A 23,897-nucleotide genomic window follows, 5' to 3' on the forward strand; every position below is an offset into this window, starting at 1 on the left:
ACTTTTCCCAGAAGGCCATTTTGAGCTTTATCAAAAAACTCGTTTAATATGAGGTGAAACCAGTGGCCCAAAGGTTGTACCTTTACAGGTTGTACCTCTCCCCCATCCAGTTTACAATCTAATGTAGAAGATACTTGGGGCAAGCAGAGGAGATTGCTTTCACAAGCTTTGGGGAGCCATGGAGTGAGGCATAATGAAATGACCGAGGCCAGTAAGGTGAAGGTATAATGTTCTTGGATGAAGAACTTGAAATCAGAGAAAGATTAGAGACATGAAAGACTTCCTTTCAGCACAAGACATAGGATGGAAGACTGGGGAAGAAGTAAGCCATGAAATCTATTAAGTGCATATCAGAGTAAGAACAAGCAAAATCAGAAAATATTTAGAAAGAAATGAAGAATATAGGGAGAGAGACAAAGATACAGGGCCATAAAATTGTGACTTTAGGTTCTGGAATGTATTGATGGAACTAGGGCTATCAGAAAATGAGGTAGGTTACATATTTTAAAATATTATTATACATTTGAATATTGTGAATGAAAATAATAGTTGTAACACGTTTATTAATTGCTTACTATTTGAAAAGGCAGGGAAAAAAATACTGAGACTCAAGAATGAGTCATGCGGCCAGGCATGGTGGCTCATGCTTGTAATCCCAGCACTTTGGGAGGCCGAGGTGGGCAGATCATGAGGTCAGGAGATCGAGACCATCCTGGCTAACACGGTGAAACCCCATCTCTACTAAAAGTACAAAAAATTAGCTGAGCATGGTGGCACACGCCTATAGTCCCAGCTACTTGGGAGGCTGAGGCAGGAGAATCACTTGAACCAGGAGGCGGAGGTTGCAGTGAGCCGAGATGGCGCCACTGCACTCCAGCCTGGGCGACAGAGCAAGACTACGTCTCAAAAAAAAAAAAAAAAGAATGAGTCATATACCATACTAAGAAATTTTAGAACCATCTCTAATAATCAGAAAGTTGATTAAATTTTGGGAAGGTAAAATCTATCTGGAGATGCAAATATACAAGGTTCTTTGTACTAAAAGACTGTACATGAGGTAGAGAATAAACAGAATTAAAAAGTAACAGGAATTTAAGAGGCTTACAAAATAGATCTTCAGAGCTGAGGAAACTGGGGTAGTCCTTTGGAACTGCATAGTACAGAAGAAATTATGGAATAATCCATATAAGGTCAGTACAGAAATAGCAAAGTGTATCACACTGTAACTATTCTCATCATAGGATTCCTGAAACAAGTATTTATTGAGTACCATTATGTGGATGTTATTGGTACTATGTGCACTGCTCTAGGCACTAGCCACAGTGTGTATAAAACAAAATCCCTGCCCTCAAGCAAGTTACATGATAGGTAGGAGAGACAGGCAAATAAAATACAGATACAGATTAGGTTAGATGAAAATAAGTGTAATGGAGAAGATGAAACAGGGGAGAAGGAACGCTGAGGGGTTACAGGGAAGGCCTTACAGAGAAGTTGACATTTAAGAACTGAAAGGTGCAGAAATGAGTCATATAGATGTCTAGGGGGAAGATCATTCCAGGCTGAGACAACAGGAAATACAAAGGCTGTTTAATAGAGGTGTACCTGGCAAGGAGCACAGAGAGTCTCACAAGAAGCCCAGAGTGTTTGGAACAGAGTGACAGACGGACAGAGGAAGGAGTGGTAGATAGACGGTGAGGTGGGAATAGAATATATAGGACTTTGCTGATTTCAGTAATAACTGTAGCTTTGATTCCAAGTGCATGAGAAGTCACGGAGGGCGGCGGGGGGGGGGGGTTTGAGCCAAGGAGTAATATGATCTAATTTACATTTCAAATTGTGATGTGGAATAGGCTGGTTGTTGTGCTTGGAATAGACTGCTTGTTGTGCTGAGAATAGACAGAAGCAGGGCAAGAGAAGCAGGGAGATCAGTTAGGAGGCTACTGGAATAATCCTGGTGATAGAGGATGGTCACTAGGAATAGGGTGGTAGTAGCGTAGATGGTGAGAGCTAGCCAGATTCTGAATACATTTTGATGTGACAGGACTCACTTACAGATTGTGAGGTATGAGAGACAAAGAAAAGCCAAGAATGACTCTAAGAAGTTGGTCTAAGAAAAAAGAAGGATGAAATAATATAATTCATGTAGTTCTTAACAGCCACCTTAGTACCTAGTTTTTAATTAATCTCTTATTTTTCTAATATTATTTCCATAAAATATTCCATTTAAACATAATTTAGATCATTTTTTATAGTGGATTAAATATTATTTAAGGATAATCATAGCAGATGGCAGAGAGTCAAGAAAAAGACTTAATGTAAATACAGAGGGTTAAAGTACAATTTTTTTAAAGTTGTTTAACATTAAGAAATGTGAAACTCTCAATCTTCTATCAGTTTTTCATGGTGGACTTGACCTCTTTCTAACATAAACACTGACCTCTCAGATTCTTTCAGAAAGAACCTAAGGAATGCAAATAAAAAAATTTCTTTAGAGTAGCTCTAAAATCAAGAAAAATCACATGAAAAAATATCTAATTGCCTGTGCCTTTAGTACTTTTGTTTCTCTACTTAGAATCTTATTTTAAGGAAGATGTTTAAACTAATCACATACAGATGTTAGACATATTGAGGCAAAAAGGAATTTGACTACTAATAAAATTAAACCTTAAGTCTGTGTTTGTCAAAGAGCAACAAAAAACGAAGGGATGAAAAGCCTGAAATATTCATATTCCCTTAGCTTTCTACAATTTATATTGGCCTCTTCAATGTGAGCTGAGTACTTTATGAAATAAAAATGAACATTAAGTATAATTTAGATAATATACTGTGTCAATAAACAAGGAAAGCTTCAACCTATCCCAGTCATTTAAAAAGAGAGTATTATTTCAGCAGATTTTTTTTGTTCACTTAATATATACTGAGTTCCTACTATGTGTAAAGCACTGTATTACAGCCTGTAAGAGATACAATAATGAATCTAGACATAGTTCCTGCCCTCAGGAGCTTACTCTCTAAAGGGGAGCTAAGAACCTAAACAACTTTTTTCGTAATGCAGTATTATAAAGTATAAATAATGTGCTGTTGGAATCTGGAAGAGACAAGAGAACTCCTATTCAGGAAGACTTAATGGATGAGATGGTATTTGAGGTGGACCTTTAAAGAGACATCAGGTTTAGAGATGCAGAAATAAAAGGTGTGGCAGAAACTACTGGCTGATTATCCAAATACCATTCCTTCTTTTCATTGCCAGCAGAACCTGATTTTGTTTTTGTGTCCACCATTCCCTGAAATGATGCAGGAGTCAATCCTGGTTAGTCTAATCTAAACCAATCATGCTAATCATATTCCCTCTGTCAGTGTAGGTGTATGAAGGGGATATGACCCAATACTGACCAGTGAGTTCAGACGTGACATCTGCTGGGTCTTTAATTTAACCAATCCTGCAGTTAGTCTATAGAGCTAGGATCTCTTGATAAGTGAGAAAATAAGTATTGTTTTTGTTTAAACTGGTTTAACAGGAATTTTCCGTGACTTCCTAATGGAAGGAATGGACATCCTAGTTGAGAAAACACAATAAGCAGAAGCACTGAACTGGAAAAGAAAAGTAACAATGATACAGTCTTAAGTCAGTTAAGCCTGATAAGAATGCAGAGCAAAAGAAGGTCATTGTGACTAATGCAGAAAAGATAGTTTGGAGTCATATTGTAGGAGTTGGTACTATTTGGTAGGCAAGAAGGAATTACTGAGGAATTTTAAGCAAGGCAGTAATCTGATTCGAGTTGTGCTTTAGAAAGGTTAATCTCACAGCAGCATAAATTAGAATTTGGAGAAGAGTCTAGAAGTATAGAGATTAATACAAAATCTGTGATAATCTGGATCAGAAGAGAGAGATCAGTCTGCTTGAGAGCATGAAATCTGTCTTATTTATCATATATTCCTAATGCCTCTCACACCTGTGCTCAAATGTTTATCTGAATAAACTGGAAGCAAAACATAGTATGGGTAAAACTGACAATCTACTGAGGAAATAAGGCATATTATTTGGGTAACCTCCAGGGTCCGTGACTCAAAGGAAAAATCTCCTAACCCAGGGAATCTTTATGGGTCAGTCGGGAATGAACTTCAGAGCACTCATGAATGCCCAATTTATGGTTTATATGCATATGGATGATTTTGTTCTTTGTTTTAGAGCCGGGGTGGGGATAGGAGGTGGCCTAATAAAATTCATGCCTTCATTTAATCAAAAGGTTTGTAGCCTCAAAAAGTTAAGAACTTTCTATCTGAATCTACTCAGTGGTGGTTGAGGCTTTCTAATACTCAATGACAGCTGGCAAAAAATCTATCCCATAACTAAAAATTACTAAAAAACAAAAAAACTCTTTCAATGGATCTTTTTTCTTTTTAATGAATGAATGTATTCTTAAAAGAAATGATCTCAAGATAACATTAATTTTTAAGGTATCATCTTAGAGCTAAATAGGATGTCACCTTAGCATTCCACAGCCAGCTAAAAACCCGAAAACAGAGATAGAAGATTAGTATGATGTAATGGTTAGAGATATTGAGGCAAAAAAGAATTTGATTATAAAAACCCCTGCTGTATAGCAATTAGACAACTCTAAGATTCAAACAGCTAGTTAGAAGGCAATAACAGTAACAAAACTATGTTTTACAAAACCACTGAGTTATTAAAATGTATATGCATTATATTATCTTACAGTATTAAACATAGTTCTAGCCACCAAAATAGCTTAAGCTCAGAGGTAGAAGTCTCCATCAGTCTCACCTTGGTACAGACCACCCGTACAACCACTTTCCAAAAAGCAGAGGAATCAGACCCAGGTTGTACCTCAAAGAGAAGATGTTTTTCCTGGCCAGAAGCCACTTTAGCCGTTCTGAAAAGAGACAAGAACATGTTAATTTTATGAAAAATCATATATTAATAAAATAATACAGCCATGAAACTAGATTCAAGAAACAATTTCAGAGAAGGAAATATGAAGAAACACAAAAAGACAAATAATAATGATTATAATAACTGGATTCTTAAAACCGGGATAGAGAATATTTTGAACATAAACATGCAACTTAATTTCTAAGGTTTTTAAAGTCAACAGCTTGGTGGCATGATATTTATAAATCTCTCTTTGTCACACCTATATCTCAATGGTCTTTAAATTTCTAACAAAGACATTTAGGAAAAACAAGTCTTAGAAATCAGGGACTTAAAAAAAAGGTTGGCCAGGGCAGTGGCTCACACCTGTAATCCCAGCACTTTGGGAGGCCAAGGCAGGCAGATCACGAGGTCAGGAGTTCGAGTCCAGCCTGACCAACATGGTGAAACCCCGTCTCTACTAAAAATACAAAAATTAGCCGGGCGTGGTGGTGTACACCTGTAATCCCAGCTACTCAGGAGGCTGAGGCAGGAGCATTGCTTGAACACGGGAGGTGAAGGTTGTAGTGAGCCAAGATCACGCCATTGCACTCCAGCCTGGGCGACAGAGTGAGATTCAGTTTCAAAAAAAAAAAAAAAAAAGGTTAGCTAGTGTCATTTATCAAAATTTTTTGACTGTTGCCTCAGACGTATATAAAGCATGAAAAACATCTTGCTCTTGGTTCAGTCCTTGTTTAAACAATGATACTAACAAACCTCTTGAAAATTTTTGTTCAGATAATTTGGGGCTAGATCAAGTAAAACAAATGATTTGAGACACTTTATATATAGCTCTACTGTCCTCCCCTAGCACAGTAATTTTAATTTAGAGAGCTAAAGGATTTTAACATAAAAATATATCACTTCTAGAAGATAATTCAATATCATGCTATCAACATTAATTTAAATCAGTTCGAAGACATGCTTAAGTATTGCAGTTCCCTTTTATCATTACTAACAACTCTCTCTGAGCACCAGTGGGGATATCACACTCAACTAACAGCTAAATAAAATGAGGCCATCGAAAGTTAAGCAACTAGCCTTAGGAAACAAAGTCTTCGGTGAAAATAATTCAGCCGTGCCAGTTTCCAGCTCTGTTTTCTAGCTGCCAAGCTTCGTCCTGTATAGGTTTAATTCTACAGTTCTCGGAGATCACTGCACGTCTGAAATGCCAATTCTGACCCATGAAAATTGGTTTTAAGAATCAAATCCAGTCAGAAATATCCTGTGCTAAATAAATAAAAGGAAGACCTCTGTATCACACAGTAAGCTTAGTTTGTGGATGGTTTTATAGGGTACATTTTATCTAATACCTGTATCTTTATGCTAAAGGGCAAAATTTTATACAATAGACAGGGCTTATGAATATAAATTCCAAGACTCTAAAGGAATGGTAAATGTCATTGATTACTGCTCATAAGAGTTGAAAATTTAAACATAACAAAGCATTCCACTCTTATATTACTAAATTCAGAATCCTATTTTTAAAATTCTTTAAGAATCTGGTCCCGGAATTAATGCTTTGCACACTACCCTTTGGATAATTTTTAAAAATAAGTAAAATGCTAGAGTTTTTAAAACCAATGACTATATTTTTATCATAAAAAATACATAAATACACACAGTAAAATGTAAAATCTCCCTCTCTGCCCCCTTTTCCCACCATCTCCCAACCGAGAGACAAGCACTGGGAATAGTTTAGTTCATTTTCTACACACACACACACACACACACACACACACACACACACACACCCACACCCAACTATATACAGCTTTTTGTTTTATATTGTTTTGTTTTAATGAATGAAATCCAATCTTCTTAAACCATCTTCTAAGATAACTTTTAAGACAGTCTTTATTCTTCCCAATAAAGACAGTATGTCTTCACATAAAGACAGTATATCAAGCTTATCTAATATGTTACAGATTGCTAAGCATGTCTCTTATCACCTAACACCATGGTTGTAATGCCTACGGAGTGGGTTCATATTTCTTACCTTAAACTATTAATAGTGACTACAGTACTGTAAGTTTATATACTAAGTGGTCCTGAACTGCTAGTCAATTTCATTCAGCCTTTTTAGGGTTTAAGGAGAGGTAATATGGGATAACAGGAAAACTGAGATTCAGAGAGGTGGACATGCCATTAATAGCTGCGTAATCAACTTGGCCCTCAGTTAAAAGGTCCAATCCTTAGCAGAGGGCCTTGCACATACTATGTGCTTAGTGAATGTTAGCTAAGTTGAAGAGACTAAACAGAGAACCTTTAAGATCTCATTTAAGAGGTGACTCCATAGGTTCTAATTATACTCCCAGGGGTTAGAAGATATACATAAATAAAGGTAGATGTGGATGTTGCTAGAGGCAGATTTAAAAGAAAGATATGACATCTGCCCAACTGTCACCAAGGGAGAAAATAAACAGCAAAAAAGTCATATTTTAAAAGCACAGTGGTCTGGGGGCATTCAGGAACAAAGAGCCCTATATATTTTCATAGCTTCTACATAGATCAATACCAAAATTGATAAATAAATTAACAAATAGAAGACTAAGTTGTATTAGGTGTACGCTTTAAGAAGGCAGAGAAATTTATATTTCATTTTAGAAATTTAGTCAAAGAGTTAAGTAGAAATTTAAAGGTGTTAATTAATTAGAAAATATGAATAAATGAAATATATTATTTCTCAGTGATGAAAATAAGCTATTACTACATATGTATTCCTCTAGCAAAATGATGACACAGTAAAAAAAGTATATATATATGCATGTGTGTGTCTATATACACACACACATGAATGAATTGCTTCATGTACAGAAACCTCAGTGTTACCTTTGACTATCCTAGCAGTCTTTCTCTAGAGTGGCTAATTCTCATATTCCATTTTGTTATGCACCCCTTTAGTGCTTTCAAACAAGAGTCTATTGGTATAAAATTGAGATGCTGGGATGTACTACTGTGTCCTAGAATTGCTTCAATATGCCTGTGCTGTGTTCCAAGTTCCATTTTAAGTTCTTTCCATATCTTCTGTCCCCATTACATACTTCTAAAAAGCTACATAGAAAGTCAACTTAATAATAGATACTCAATAAGTGTTTGTTAATGCTAACTGAAAACATTAAGTCTTACCAATCAACACCTCTGGTTATATCTTACACAGCCATGACATATGGGGCATACATACAACAAGGGGAAAAACGAAAAACAAAAAGAGCAAGCCTTACACATCATTAAGCTCAGCTACTCTCCCAAGAAATTCTTCATAAGTTAAGGAGCCACTCTCTCGAACCAACGTAACATGTTTTGCTACTTTTTCTGGTAACTTGTTAATAACCAACTGTGTCTGATCCGAAATTTGCTGTCCCATGATGAAAAGATGTCTTTCAAAATCCAGAGTGTTGCTTCACATAGTTTCTGTCAAATATACAGAAAAGTTACTTTTACATATTATACAAAAACGGCAATATACTCATTCTTCAAAAACATAAAGAAAAACTAGGAATACCTTTAAGTGAGAGTTGAGTAGACCTACATGAGTCTAAGGCAGAATTTAAATGACTCTGTTTTCAGATTCACATAGCTAAATGAGAAAACAGGATTCACGTATATATTATTGGGAGGGTGATGAACCTCTAATTCTTATAATTTTACCAAGTCAAAAACCACTAAAGCACATGTGCATGTGCACACACACACACACACACATGCATTCAAGTAATTGTATTTAAGAGGAAGTTTGTCTACCTTCTATAATTTTCCTAAGAACATTTCCTGACTGCTTACCACATGTCAGGCTCCAAACTGTTTTCCGTATATTATGTCAATTTCTTCTTACAACAATCCTAAGAGGTAGACAATATTACACCCCTACCTATTTCCCATAGACAGGGAAACTGAGCTAGGTGATTTATCTAAAGTTACACAGCTATAAGTGGTGAAAGTGAACTCTGAATTTGTTTTTCAGATTCTAGTACTTACATTCTTATCCACTATGACATACTGGCTCACAATATATTTACATCAGCTAAATAATTTTTTGTTGAATTACTTTATTTATAGATGTGTACCTTAGTTTTAATTTTTAAAAATTATAAATAGACTTGTGGCTTGAAAAACCTAAGAAAATTAAAATGTTAGATATTTTAACCACCTCACATTTTCTGCCTGGAAAAAGATAGCTCTTTTGTTCATTAACTCTTTTAGGTACCCCCAAAATATATATCTAATTATCAAGTTTTTAAATGCCCCCAAAATCAGATGCCCCCCCAAGAAATTCTATTTTATTTATCCATCAAAGACTATCATTTTATTTCATCCAAATTAACAATCATATCACATAAAGCAGGTGAAACAGTAATACTCTTATAGAAAAAGTTTTGGTAGGAAGATTGCTTTATCATTAATCAAAAAATAAAGCTATAAATTTAAAATATATATAACTTTATGAAGTTAGTAACCCCAAAATATGTAAAATTTCCTTTAGGTATTAAAATTTAATGTACTGTATTTGAAGTTAATTCCTTTAGTTACCTAAAATAGGAAAAGGACAATTGTAATTTAAAAAAAAAAAAAAACAACAGTTTTGAATCTGAGCCTACTTGGTAATAATAAATATCACATTATAGAGATAAATGAAAGGAAGTTGTTGAGGAAGATCCAGGCCAAAAAAAAAAAAAAATCCCTGAAGTCAAATTATATGTAAATATAGCCAAGTGGATTTACAGCAACTGTATCCAAGAAGAAACAATTAAAGATCTTAGCTTAGAAGAGGTCTCTAGGGCAGTCAACAACAGTGATTGCTGAATTTCAAAGACGAGTAAAATCTCAAAGCACTATGGTGCTGGATACTTCTTTTAATTCTAAGCAAGGACAGTTTCCAAAAATAAACAAAAATTCCCCAAAACTTAACAAAAATCTTAAAAAGAACTTATAACCTGAAAAGTAGGATATAATATTAGAAAAATAGTCTTTCCAAAGAAGGGCAGTAACTTCACAATGAGGTATACCACATATTTACCAGGTATACTACACATTGTCCTTATTTTTCTTGATCGAATCCAAACTTATGAAAACATCATCAGAAGCCAAGGGTTGCAGACTGGTATTAGGGAGCCACTGTGTTACAGGACTTTTTAAAAATTAAATTCAACAAGTAGCACGTGCCTGGTGCTTATGTTCTGGAGATAAAACAGTGAACAAAAGAAACATGGTTCTTGCCACTGTGGAGCATCCAATACAGTGGAGAAGAGACAGTAACCACACAAATAAATGTATAATTACAAAATGAGAAGTGCTAGGTGAACAAGTACAGGTGCTGTGAAAGCCTATAAAAGGGGGACTTGACCTAGTTTTGTATCAGGGAAGAAGTCCCTGGGCAAACAACATTTTACTTGAGGTCAGAATGGTCAGAGTTAGGGATTAAAAAAAAAGTAGGGACATGGCCAAAGGAGGACACTCCAGGCAGAGGTTATGAAAAGTGCCTGAGACAGGAAGCAGCACGGTGACTTTGAGGTAATTTTTAAAAAGGCCACAATGACTAAAGCAGAGAGGCAAAGGGAGAGGGAAACTGGCACCAAGAGTTGGGCTGTTTAACATTTTTGTTGATGACCTGAAGACTGTATGCCTGCCCAATCTGCGGATGACCAAAACTGGAATAAATGAATATTATCTAGTGAATAATAGGATCAAGACTAAAACAGACACTTACATGCTTAAATGAATATTTAATATGACTAAAAGTTAAATCCTGAAGAGCCAACTGCACAAAAACACATATGTAACATGTGCTCAAAAGCAGTTAAAATACAGAAGGTCTGGGTTTTTGTTTTTGTGTTTTTTAAAGAGATGGAGTCTCTTTAAACAAACAGAGTTTGTTGCCCAGTCTGGTAACAAACTCCTGGGCTCAAGCAATCCTCCCGCCTCAGACTCCCAGGCCGAGGATTACAGGCATGAGCTGCCGCACCCGGCCAAGTCTGGGGTTTTTAATCAAAATAAGTCAACAGTATAACAGGGGCAACAAGTATGCTAAAATAATCCTAAACTCTTGCTAGAAGCAAGTATCTTGAGCAAGCAGCCTACTAGTCCATTATGCTCTGCAATGGTTAGGCCACAATGAAAAGTCTGTATTCAGCTCTAAGCAGTTGGCTTTAAAGGATACTAATAAATTAGAACATATTCATGGGCATAGAAAAAAAAAGAGGTTTATTCTAGATAGTCACAGTTTGGTAACAATGAAGCAATATAAGTTTGTTTAAATATCTGAGGAGCTGTCATGTGGAAAAACAAGATTCATTTACAGAGAATGGGATGGCCAATAAGTATAGTAAGTATAAATTAGAAAGGCAGATTTCAGTTGATGATAAGCATGTCGCACCTTCCAGAAGTGGAAATGGCTGCTACATGTGAGCTCCCTCTCATTGGAAGTATGGAAGTGTTTAGGTAAAGATTAGAAGTACATCTAATAAGTGTTACAGGGATTTTTACCTGGGTGGGAAGTGGAGTAGGTGACCTTTAACCTAACATTTTATTCCCAAAATGAAACTGAACCTTCCTCTAACATTCCTGTACCAATTTAATGAAAATGTAATTAAGATTCTAGTCAACCAGGCTGAAAACTTTGAATAATATCTACATTACTTAACAAAGAAAAAAAACTGAACTTTTGAAATATATAGTCTCAATATTTAATATAAATACCTATGATAATTTAACCAACGTGGTATAGGGGAGATAGAATTTCTCTCCCTCTGCTCTCTTAGGTCTCCAGCTGGGCCCAAGAATTAAATTAACCTAAGACAGATTAACAGGAGAAAAACATACAAATTTTATTTAGTAATTTTTATACATACACAGGAGCCCTCAAGAAAAATAAGGACTAAAAAAAGTAATTAAGGCCAAAAGCTTACATAGTAGATTGGACAAAGGAGAAGTAAACTGTGAAAACGTGACAAGACACAAGGGTTTGGGCTGGGGCAGTTAATCACAGAAAAGTGACTAGGAAGATAAGGGTTACTTTAAGAAGGCTTCTTTGAACACATTTCTCTCAGCTTTGATTGCCCACTTCTAGTAATGATAATGTCTTCCTCCTGGCATAGAGAGGACATCTTTCACATGGCTGTTTTATCTCCAGCCTTCAGGAAGAATTAGGAGGGTCAGTAGGCACTTCTTACATCTGCTGCTTTTCAATGTGCCTTTAACTCAAAATAATCCTTATGCCAAAGTGGCGTATTTTGCTACCCTACATTACCCACCAAAACCATATTTCAAAAGAAGAGTTAGTTGCTTATTTATTGAGTTATTAATAGAAAATGATCCCCTTTGTTTCAGCATTGTTTTCATCTGCTGCCCTAACTTTGAGTAAAGTTTATAATTTGAGGCAGCATATTAACTTGTTATCTTGTAACTGTACTTGGTATCTGGGAAACTTCATCACTAACTCCTTGGATTAAAATGCAACACTATCTAGAGACTACCTGAGAGAGCCTGCAGAAGTGGTTTTCAACCTGGTTCCAGAAAGAGGGCTTGACATTTAGTTTATTTTGAAAACCATAAAATATTGATAAATATTAACATCTATCACTATATGGGTGTGAAAATAAGATATGACTCTGTGATCTACATACAATATAAAACCACAACACAGAGTGCATGTTCACGAAAACAATCTATTGAGGCCATCCTCTAGTCAACCACCACAGCTTTTCAGTGTCCCTCTTTGGTGACTGCACATATTTCTATCATACTATGACATTCGTTAAGTCACTTGGCCATTTCCCTCTAGTGAGCTTCTTGAGGACAGCAGCTATGGTCTCTCTTCTGGCAGATACACAAGCACTCAATAGATGTTTACTGAATAAATGCAGTAAATACCATTGGCAGTTTTTGTTTTATTATTATTCACTTAGTATTCTTTTGACTTTTGTTAATTTGGTCAGTCATCTATTAGTACTAGGTTGGAGAGAAGCAGAAGTTAAAAATATGTATGAAAGAAAATGTAAAACTGTGAAAATTTGTCATTAAATTAATGCTTATGTAAACTGGGAAACATTTACTATTTGATTTTAACAAGATACTCCCCCCTAGGCCATGCAACAGTGGTATTGCATAGAAACATAATTTGCAAACCACTGGCACAGAATTCAACAAAAGATGAATTTCTGGTCAAGATTTCTCAAAGAACTAGCAGCTCTCATATTATTGTGCCACCTATAACACAGTCATTTTTTGCAAGATAAAAATATGCTTTCAAAAAGCATTTGAAGGATTTTCTAAATAAAGAACTGTTATTTTGAAATGCACAAGATCAAGGATTCCAAAAATGCCACATTCTCTAGTGGGTGGTACATAGTGAATCACTTATTTTTCTAACAAATGAATTGTGGAAGTTCAAATATTCCTTATAAAAATATTAAAATTACATCATGGGTAATTGGCAAAGCAAAAACGAAAAAACTGCTCAAAAACTCCTAAAAATTTAAACCATAATTCATTCATAAAATAACTAAAGCAAAATGGAAAAGGCTGAAAATGCACCAAAATGACTAAATGACAAGTACTGCACTGTAGTATTTTAAAAACCTCTCTGAAACCAGTTCTCCATCAAATTTTGTATCAACCTCACTTAAAAGGATTTAATTGAAATAAACATCAATGATTTTCACTGTCAAGTCAACTTTAACATCAGTAATAAATACCAGGTACTAATGACTGGGTCCCTAAGGATATTATTTACTTTATTACTCATTGTTTACTCAAACTGTAGATCTGTAAACAGATATTAACTTTTTTTTTCAAGACAAGTTAATATAGATACATAGTGAAATAATTAGGCCAGAGTCACTATAGAGTCCGGAATGCCTGTTCCAGAATCAAAGATCTTGATCAGAAAAAGATACATATATATACATATATATATATACACACACACATATATACATACGTATATACACACATATATACATACGTATATATATACATATATACACATATATATACACACACACATATATATATATATGAGAGAGAAGGAGAGAGAAACTACAAAAGGATAGAGTGCTGTACTAGGAGATTAAGAATATGGATTTCTCACAGTAACAGTGTGTTTACTAAATGCATTTCATATTGGAAAAAGCATATTAGACTTGTAAGAATTCTCTCTGGACCTCCCTTGCCTTTTTGGGAAGGAAAGCGTGTTTGTATTTAGACGGGAACCAAGAAGGATCAGGCTACACACATCGAATATAAAGTTCATTTACACCAAATGACAAATATTAATTTTTGAAACATATAGTCATATTCTTGAGAAAAAGTTCTAGAAACTGAAGTCAGGCAATGTGAAAGAAAAGGAGAAAAATCCATACTATTTTTGAGCTCTGAATTCAGAAAGCATCACTTCTCAGACGGGTGACTTCGACATGGAGGTGACTCATTTAGGATCGTCGGCCGGTGGCAGCTCATGCCCCCAGACAAAATTCTGAATGGGTAGAGGTCATTTCATAGCAAGAAGAATGGGCAGAAGGGAGTGAAAACGAATAAATTCGTGCTGAAGATGTAAGAATTATAAACAACTGAAAGTGTTCCAGCAGCTTTATATATATGCCAGAGGCAAGAACTGAATTAGCTGGCACCGCTAAATAGGACAGTGTCAGAATATAAAAGGTACACTACCTTTAATAAGGGGCATAGGGATCGATTTCAATAACAATCGTAAATCCACATTTTGTAACGCGAGACAAATAACTGAAGGAATAATTTCAAAAGCTAACACAGAAGCCTTCTGCTCCTGCTGTGTAATCACTACCTTCTTATTATTAGCAAGAAAACGTTCTTTTCTTAGCCGGGTCTCAAGGTAGCAGCTAGTTTGACGAGGAAAGACCTTTGGGAAGGGTAGCAGCCTAAGCCAATTCAGAAGTGTGGGGCTGGCTAAGTAGATCGACGTGGCTATTTCTGAGCTATCGTCCCAGGCAAAAGGTTTCTTATTTGGGTGTCCAGCCCGGCGGAGACCGAGCCCGCGGGCCACCCTAGCGCTCGCTCTGGCTACGCCGCCTCAGCCCCTCCTCAAGCGCACCTGGACATTTAACCAACAGCTAAGTCCGGCGGCCGAATGACTGAGCCGGCGGCAATATTCAAACAACCGTTTTGGGATAGAGAAGGAAAAACTCTCTCCGGGTCCCTCAGAACCACCCCGAGGCGGGACAAGCCACCGCCACCCCGGGCAACTGGAACCCGCCGGGCAGAAGACGGGCGTCAATAGAATGGCCTCCCCAGCCGTCCCCACGCCCCAATCCGAGGCCCGGGAAGGGCGGCGGGGCTAGGCCTGTCTCCCCGCGGAAGCCTGGCTCGGCAGCGGAGGGCCCGCTGGGGTTTCTCTTCCCAGACCCAGAGTCCTGGAGCAGCTAGCAAGGGAAACACGAAAGGACAGCGCCGCGGAGCTCACCCCAGGTTCAAGGCATCGCGCACCCTGCGGCAGCGGCTGCGCCGCCTCAGCCCACAGCTCAGACCTGCGGGTGGCCGCGACTCAGGCCTGGACCCGGTCGCACCTCTGTGACGCAAAGCCCCGCCCCCCGCGCGTTGCCTGGAGACGGCGCCCAACCTTCCTCTGCAGCGCCCCTACCGACCCGCGCTCCGCAGCTCCTGAGGGCTTTCGAGCCCAGATGGTCATCTGAGACGAGAGGTGGCGGCGAAGGAGAGTCTCGCCTGTCACGCTCCCGGAGCAGGGGCTTCATGAGGTGGCCATGGAAACGGCCTGGCGGACTCCCATCTCTCCTGGTGCCATCTCCGGAGCGGAAAGTGGAGCGCCCCGCTGGCGACCAAGGCCGCACTGAGAGCCCTGGTTTGGTCAACAGTTGGGCTCCAAGGTACCACTTCCTAGACCTCCAGCCTCCCCACTGATCATAGATACACAAAGGTCATCATGTTTCTTTATGAAGCAATGGATTGTGTTCACCTAGCCGAGTTGTTAAGCATAAGAGAATGTATGAAAAGTAATTACAAGGTTCAAAATCCTGAGCTTTGATAAATGATAGATATGATGATGAACACATGTTAGTGATATTACTGCTCTGCGGGACGTCTGAATCAATAATTGCTGTCTTTTAAGCATCTGTTGTGTGCCAAATACTGCACTAGGCACTTTACGGGCATTGCTCTTGTTTAAGTCGTCTGCTCAAAGTTGCCTAGACAATAAACAGCAGAGCAAGGATTTTAACCCAGGTACAGCTGACACTGCTGCCTCTATGCTTAGCAGTTAAACTGGTTTTTATGTTTCTTGTTTGCACATCCCTCCTTCACCAGTCACTTGTAGATTCACCTTGTGAAGAGCTAATTCTTCCCTCTAATAATAATACTCTTTGACCATTTACTATATGTCAAACCGTATTTTAAGGACTTTAAAGGTATTAATTTGTTTAATCTTCACAGCAATCCTGTGAGTAGGTATTATTAATACCTTCACTAAGACACAGGCTTAGAAAAGTCGATTAACTTTTCCAAGGTCAAACAACCATTAAGGTGCAGAGCCAGATTCAAACCCAAGCAGACAGAACCCTGAACCTGTGTTTTTAATTCCTGTTTTAAACTGCCTTGGTAGTACGGTAAGACTTCATTAGCGCTAGGTCCATGCCTGTTTGTGCACCATTATTTCCCTGACAGCCAGCATGGTAGTTGTTCAATATTTGAACATTTGATGAATATTTGAACACTGGAAAAGGAAAAAGCTTAAAAATGAAGTATAAATAATGATTTAATAAATTCCAAAAGATATCAAATTCAACAAGATTCCATAGTTCAGCCTAATCCGGGCCTGGGAGTTAGTTAGAAATATTACTCTGTAAAAATTGCCTTCAATTAAACATTGTATTGGAAGTTCTGGTCAATGAAATAAAAAAAGACAAATATATAAAAGGCATCCCAGTTGGAAAGGAAGTTGTAGCACTGCATTTATTTGCATAAGAAAATTGTGGAATACTACAAAAAAGCTGCTAGAACTAATAAGTGAGTTTACAAAAGTTGCAAGATACAAAATCAAATATACAAAAATCAGTTGTATTTCTATATACTAGCAATGAACAATTAGAAATGGAAAATTTTTAAATATCTCTTATCAGCAAAAAAAAAAAAAAAAGCAGCAAATTTGGGACAAATTTGACCAAAGATGAGAAAGACATGTATACTGAAAACTATAAAATATTATGGAATAGCAAAGACATGGAATCAACCCAGGTGCTTATCAATAGTGGATTGGATAAAGAAAGTGTGGTACATATACGCCATGGAATACTATACAACCACAAAAAGGACTAGATCATATCTTTTGCAGCAACATGAATACAGCTGGAGGCCATTGTCCTAAGCAAAATAATGCAGAAACAGGAAACCAAATACCGCATGTTCTCACTTATAAGTAGGAGCTAAACATTGAGTACACAGACACAAAGTTGGGAACAATAAACACTGGGGATTCCAAAAGGGTAGAAAAAACTACTATTGGGTACTGTGTTCACCACTTGGGTGACCTGGATCATTAGAAGCCTAAACCTCAGCATCGTTTGATATACCCATGTAACAAACCTACACGTGTACCCCCTGAATCTAAAATAAAATAAAAAACATTGTTAAGAGAAATTAAAGAAGACCTAAATAAATAGATATATTATGTTCATGAATCAGAAGACTGAGCATTTTTAAGATATCATTTCTGCCTAAATTGACCTACAGATTTAAGGAAATTCCAATAAAAATTCTAGCAGATTTCTTTTTGATGGAAATGACCAAGCTAATTCTAAAATTTATATGGAAATGCAAAGGACCTAGGATAGTCAAGACTTTCATCAAGAAAAACAAAGTTTTAGGACTTACACTACCTGATCTCAAGACATTATAATAAGAGCTACTCAACACAGTATAGTATAGGTATGAAAATAGATAGAGTAATGGAACAGTGTATAGAACCCAGAGATGTATCTATACATATGTCATCAATTGATTTTCGACAAATATGCCAAGGCAATTCAGTGGGGGAAAAGATAATCTTTTCAACAAATAAACCTGAAAAAATTGAATAGCATATGCCAAAAAACTCTTAATATCTTGCTCCTTTCCTCATACTGTCACAGGATTCTTGGAGTGTTGCTCTGCCAGCCAGAAACCTCTGTGGCCGGTGGCTCCTTTGCCCGAGTTTTGCTCAGGCCCACTGGGCTCGTTCTGCCCATTTGGCCTTGCAGGCTGCACTCGGCTCATGCCACTGGCCCAGATCCCATGCCTGCCAAGGACGAGCCAGGCGCAAAGTGGTGAGGGGTGCGTGAGCAAGTGAGCGCGAGGTCTGGCCACTGCGCACAGCTAGGCACGCCAGCTGTGGCGGGGCGGGTGGCTCCAGGTGCCGGCATGGGCGCCGGCTCCTGAAAAGCTGTGGCTGGACCAGGAGTACCACAAGCGGCTTCCACTGCTGGCACTAGGGAATGTGGTGGCACCTGGAAGCTTTGAGATGCCAGGAAATGCAGAGCCCCCAAGAGGGTGTTACAGTCCTGGCTCAGGGAGCTCTTAGGTCTGGGCTTCCCGAAGTGTCAAAGCTCTTCTCTCCTTCTCTCTTCTGTCCTTCTCATCGCTTGCAACATGGGGAGTGAGGGGGTGTTTCAGCCCTGTTTGTGTTACAGTTCTTTCAGTCCTGCCATTTGGCAGGTCCCAAGTTGTTGTCCCACATCCAGGAATAATGAGGTATGCAGACAACTGGAGGGTGAGTAGGGTGAAGAGGTGCTTTATTGAGTGACAGTATAGCTCTCAGGAGACTCTAAGTGGGTAGCTCCTTTCTGCAGGCAGGTTGTCCGGTTGTCTGCCCAGCTCTCAGCTGAGAGGAGACCCACAGTGGGTGGCTCCTTCCTGCAGGCAGGTCGTCAGGATGTCTGCTGAGCCCTCAGCAGAGAGGAGATCTGGAGTGGGTAGCTCCTACACGCAGGCAGGTTGTCCCCATGTTTCTTGAGTCTGGCTGAGCCTAGGATGTAGGGGTGGGTTGCCCCTACACACCTGTGGGTGTTTCTCGTAAGGTGGAACGAGAGACTTAGGAAAAGAAAAAGACACTGAGACAAAGTATAGAGAAAGAAATAAGGGGACCCGGGGAACCAGCGTTCAGCATATGGAGGATCCCGCCAGCCTCTGAGTTCCCTTAGTATTTATTGATCATTTGTGGGTGTTTCTCGAAGAGGGGGATGTGTCAGGGTCACAAGACAATTGTGGGGAGAGGGTCAGCAGACAAACACGTGAACAAAGGTCTTTGCATCATAGACAATGTAAAGGATTAAGTGCTGTGCTTTTAGATATGCATACACATAAACATCTCAATGCTTTACAAAGCAGTATTGCTGCCCGCAGGTCCCACCTCCAGCCCTAAGGCGGTTTTTCCCTATCTCAGTAGATGGAGCATACAATCGGGTTTTATACCGAGACATTCCATTGCCCAGGGACAGGCAGGAGACAGATGCCTTCCTCTTGTCTCAATTGCAAGAGGCATTCCTTCCTCTTTTACTAATCCTCCTCAGCACAGACCCTTTACGGGTGTCGGGCTGGGGGACGGTCAGGTCTTTCCCTTCCCACAAGGCCATATTTCAGACTATCACATGGAGAGAAACCTTGGACAATACCTGGCTTTCCTAGGCAGAGGTCCCTGCGGCCTTCCGCAGTTTTTGTGTCCCTGGGTACTTGAGATTAGGGAGTGGTGATGACTCTTAAGGAGCATGCTGCCTTCAAGCATCTGTTTAACAAAGCACATCTTGCACCGCCCTTAATCCATTTAACTCTGAGTTGACACAGCACATGTTTCAGAGAGCACGGGGTTGGGGGTAAGGTCACAGAATCTCAAGGCAGAAGAATTTTTCTTAGTACATAACAAAATGGAGTCTCCTATGTCTACTTCTTTCTACACAGACACAGTAACAATCTGATCTCTCTTGCTTTTCCCCACACTAGGATATTTATGGGCTCAAGAGGGAGGAAGTGCATGCTGATTGGTCCATGGGCAGCAGAAAAAGTGCCATAAGTTCTCACTCCAGTCTGAGGACCTGGCAGCCCAGCCCCCAGGCTTCAGACTCTCAGTTGCCTAAAGGTAGGGTTTCGCTGAGGACCCACCCCTTTTTGCCCAGGAGCCTGTCTGCCTCATGCCACTGTCCATGGCACCAAGGCTGTTTGTGCCAACGGGAGCCTGCAGGCCCACACTGAGCTGCCCTCAGCGCCCCCTCAGCTTCCCCTCCCATGCTCATCAGTGTCCAAAGTCCAGAGGGGGCTGAGGTGGCAGGGGGCTGGCATGTCAGTGTTGCCCCAAGCATGCACACACCTGCCAGATTGTGACAGCGTCTGGGCTTGGCCACAACTTTGCTCTGCCCCAGAAGCAGGGAGAGGCCAGACAGCAGGAGCAGGCACTTTCAAGCCTGTGGGGGCAAGGGGCTTCCTGGGCCCCTGAGAGCACAAGGATGCCCAGGTCCACAGCTGTGGTTGGGCAGCTGCAGCTGTGCCCAGGAGGGTGGGGCTCCCACCCCACCAACTCAGAAGCAGGTGGGGCTCCAGCCTGTTCCTGTTTTCATGGTTCTGTGGAGTGTGCAGCCCTGGCCAGGCCTCCCTCACTGCAGCTTGCATCTTTGCAGCAGCTGCTCCAGACGGGCTGCCACTGCCATCAATACTATATGTAAAAATTAACTAAAAATGGATCATACATCTAAATGTAAGAGCTAAAATCACAAAACTTCTAGAAGATATCTTAGTGACCTTGGATTTCTCAAAGACTTCTTAAAGATGGCACAAAAAGCACAAACTATAAATGAAAAAAAAAAGGATGAATTGTACTTCATCAAAATTAAATACTTCTGCTTTTTAAAAGACTCTGTTAAGAAAATAAAAAGGTAAGCCACAGACTTGGAGAAAGTATTTGCGAAACATATATTTGGCAAAAGACTTCTAACTAGAATACATAAATAACTCTTACAACCCAATAAGAAGACAACCCAACTTTTTAAAATGGGCAAAATATTTGAACAGACATTTCACCAAAGATTTATAGATGACAAAATAAGTGCATGAATTAATACCATTAATCATTAGGGAAATGCAAATTAGGAAAATAATAAGGTTTCACTGTGCACTGTAGCTACTAGAATGGCTAAAATTTGAAAGACAGATCATATCACATGTTGACAAGGATGTGGAACAACTGAAATTCTTGTATACTGCATGTTGGAAATGTAAAATAATACAACAATTTGGAAAAGAGTTTGGCTATTTCTTAAAAAGCTAAATATACACCTACCACATGATCTAACCATTTTACTCCTAGGTATTTACCCAAGAGAAATGAAGGCATATGCCTACACAGAGGCTTATACATGAATATACATAGCTTTAACTGTAATAGGCCCAAACTGGAAACAACCCAAATGTCCATCAGTAGGTGAATGGAAAATAAATTGTGGTATATCCACAAAATGGAATATTACTAAGCAATAAGAAGGAATGGTTGATTGGTATATCTCAACAACATGGATGAGTCTCAAAATAACTATTTTGAGTGAAAGAAGCCAGATCCTCCCCCGCAATAAAAGAGTACCTATGGTGTGACGCCATTCATATACAATTCTAGGCAATCCAAACTAATCTATAGTGACAAAATGCAGATCAGTGGTTGCCTGGGAATGCGGGAGCAGTATTGTGGAGATGGGTGGGAGGGTAGTACCACAAAGGAGTGGGAGGAAACTTTTTGGAGTGATTGATATGTTCATCTTCTTGATTTTAAATAATGGTTTCACAGATGCATATGTTGAAACTTCTCAACTCGTACATTTTAATCATGCACAGTTTATTGTATGCCAATTATACCTCGATAAACTTGTTTAAAAAAGACATAGCTAGTTGAATTTTAAAGGGTTTTGTATTGTGGCCTAAACAGTCATGAAAAGTGCTCTGCACAAATTGCCTTCAACTTTGTAAAATAGAGCCATTACTCCTTCTTATATCTCATGGGGAGTATAGTGAGGATTGACAAGGAAAAGACTAAAAGACTAAAATATTTAAAATCAGTATTAAATTAATATTATTAATGACATCTCTAGATACCTTCTCATCACAACAGCTTTCTTCTTCTTACCTTTGCATGAGCATAATGAATTAATTAGAATGTAAAACAGAACAAGACAGTAATAAAGATTATCTTAAAACACAAAATAGAAGAGATTAGAAATCCTCTGTGGAATAGGAATTTTGAAGCTACTTTGCAGCAGAATAAGGAAAACTTTATTTTTCTTACATATAAAAAAGTATAAGAAAAATATTTGTAGGAAACCACATATATAAATAGTAAAAGTTATGGAAGAAGAAACCTCTAAGTTTTTTATAAGAAGAAGGATCATTTTGCCATGAGTCTTGTAATTTGTAATGTATGTTCAGATTTTCATAGTTTTTTAAATAAGTATTTTCCAGTTAAAGAAAACACAGAGGCTTTGATAAATTCTAGTAAACATGGTCCTGTAGTGAAGATCAGGAAAATTGGAGACTTTTAGAATGGTATATTTTTTCTTCCTTTTATTTATTTATTTATTTATTTATTTATTTATTTATTTATGAGGTGGAGTCTTGCTCTATTGCCAGGCTAGAGTGCAGTGGCACAATCTGGGCTCACTGCAACCTCCGCCTCCCAGGTTCAAGAGATTCTCGTGCCTCAGCCTCTCGAGTATCTGGGAATACAGGTGTGCGCCACCATGCCCAGCTAATTTTTGTATTTTTAGTAGAGATGGGGTTTCACTATGTTGGCCAGGATGATCTCGATCTCCTGACCTTGTGATCTGCCCGCCTCGGCCTCCCAAAGTGCTGGGATTACAGGTGTGATCCACTGAGCCCAGCCTGGTATATTTTTTTCTAGGAAAGTATGTCCATTGTCTCCTGCTTTTTTGTAAGGTCACTAAGCATCTGTGTTAGGACTGTGGGAATATATGAGGAAGACCCTGAGTGGCTATGGATTGTAAACATTTTTAACTTTCCGTATGTAATTCATAAAATCATAAAGTTGAAAAAAAACTGCCTAACAATCACCTGGTCCAATATTCTTCTTTTAGAGGTGAGGAAGCTGAGACCCAAAGATGGAAAGTGATTCATCTAAGGAGTACAGAGCAAGTTAATTAAACTGGGTTAGAATCCAGATTTCCTGGCCACTAGTCCAGTGCTTTTCCTAACAATACATTACTGCTTTTAATTCTGTCAGTGTAGAATAAGAGGAACACCTAGTCACCTAAAATTAACATGAAAGCTTCATCATTTTCTAGGACTTTGAGGCTTTTCTATCTCATTGATTTCTTCTTTCTGGCTGCTTCTACTCAAACTTTGTTCTCAGCCTTCTGCTCTTATTTTTTAAATGTTTGGGGCCGGGGGGCGATGGTGCTCATGCACTCTCAGCTTTAATTTTCACCAGTGTTGAGATGGTTTCCAAATCTACATTGCCAATTGTTATCTTTCATTGGTGTTCTAATCCTGTATTTCCATATTTACACATAATATCTCTCATAGGAATGAATGTACCACAGCAAGGGTGCCTTGATTTCCATACTAAAGTGGCTTCAGAATTCCAGCGTATCCGTGCTGGTGTCAGTCAATAGCAACCGCAATAGTTCTTGGCAGAGATGGCAGAGCCTAGAGAATTCTGTGGTTGCTGGAGGAAAAGGCAGCAGTCTCCAGTGGACAAGACATCATGTAGAGAAGTAGCACTGTTACTTGGTAGATGCCACCTAGGATATTACCAGGGAATCAGCAGTAGAGTCTGGCAGAGTCAGCAGTTCCTTGTGGGTGTGGCAGTGCCCAGAAGATAGAGAAGCAGTGCCTAGTAGGGGCAGCAGTACCAGCTAGATGTGGTGATACCTAGAGGAAATAGTTATGGAGGAAGATGGACAAAACAAGGGGAAGTGGTCAGTGTGCCTAGCAGGAGATATGATAGTATTCACTG

General features: G+C 38.8%; 1 protein-coding gene and 1 long non-coding RNA gene across 2 annotated transcripts in view; one reads left to right on the forward strand and one right to left on the reverse strand.

The window, feature by feature from the left end:
• The window catches only part of RNF141 (ring finger protein 141), a 29,443-nt gene extending 13,961 nt beyond the window's left edge, over positions 1-15,482 (reverse strand). Inside the window, exons 1-3 of the mRNA XM_508282.9 lie at positions 15,369-15,482; positions 8,158-8,347; positions 4,787-4,895 (exon numbers count right to left, since the gene is read on the reverse strand). Of these exons, the coding sequence (XP_508282.2) occupies positions 4,787-4,895; positions 8,158-8,300 (252 nt within the window). The 5' untranslated portion in view covers positions 8,301-8,347; positions 15,369-15,482. The remainder of the gene's footprint in view (positions 1-4,786; positions 4,896-8,157; positions 8,348-15,368) is intronic.
• The window catches only part of LOC134807238 (uncharacterized), a 59,706-nt gene continuing 51,273 nt past the window's right edge, over positions 15,465-23,897 (forward strand). Inside the window, exon 1 of the long non-coding RNA XR_010147147.1 lies at positions 15,465-15,789. This is a non-coding gene — a long non-coding RNA (uncharacterized LOC134807238). The remainder of the gene's footprint in view (positions 15,790-23,897) is intronic.

The sequence above is a fragment of the Pan troglodytes genome, chromosome 9 (genome assembly GCF_028858775.2).
Source record: "Pan troglodytes isolate AG18354 chromosome 9, NHGRI_mPanTro3-v2.0_pri, whole genome shotgun sequence".
NCBI lineage: Eukaryota > Metazoa > Chordata > Mammalia > Primates > Hominidae > Pan > Pan troglodytes.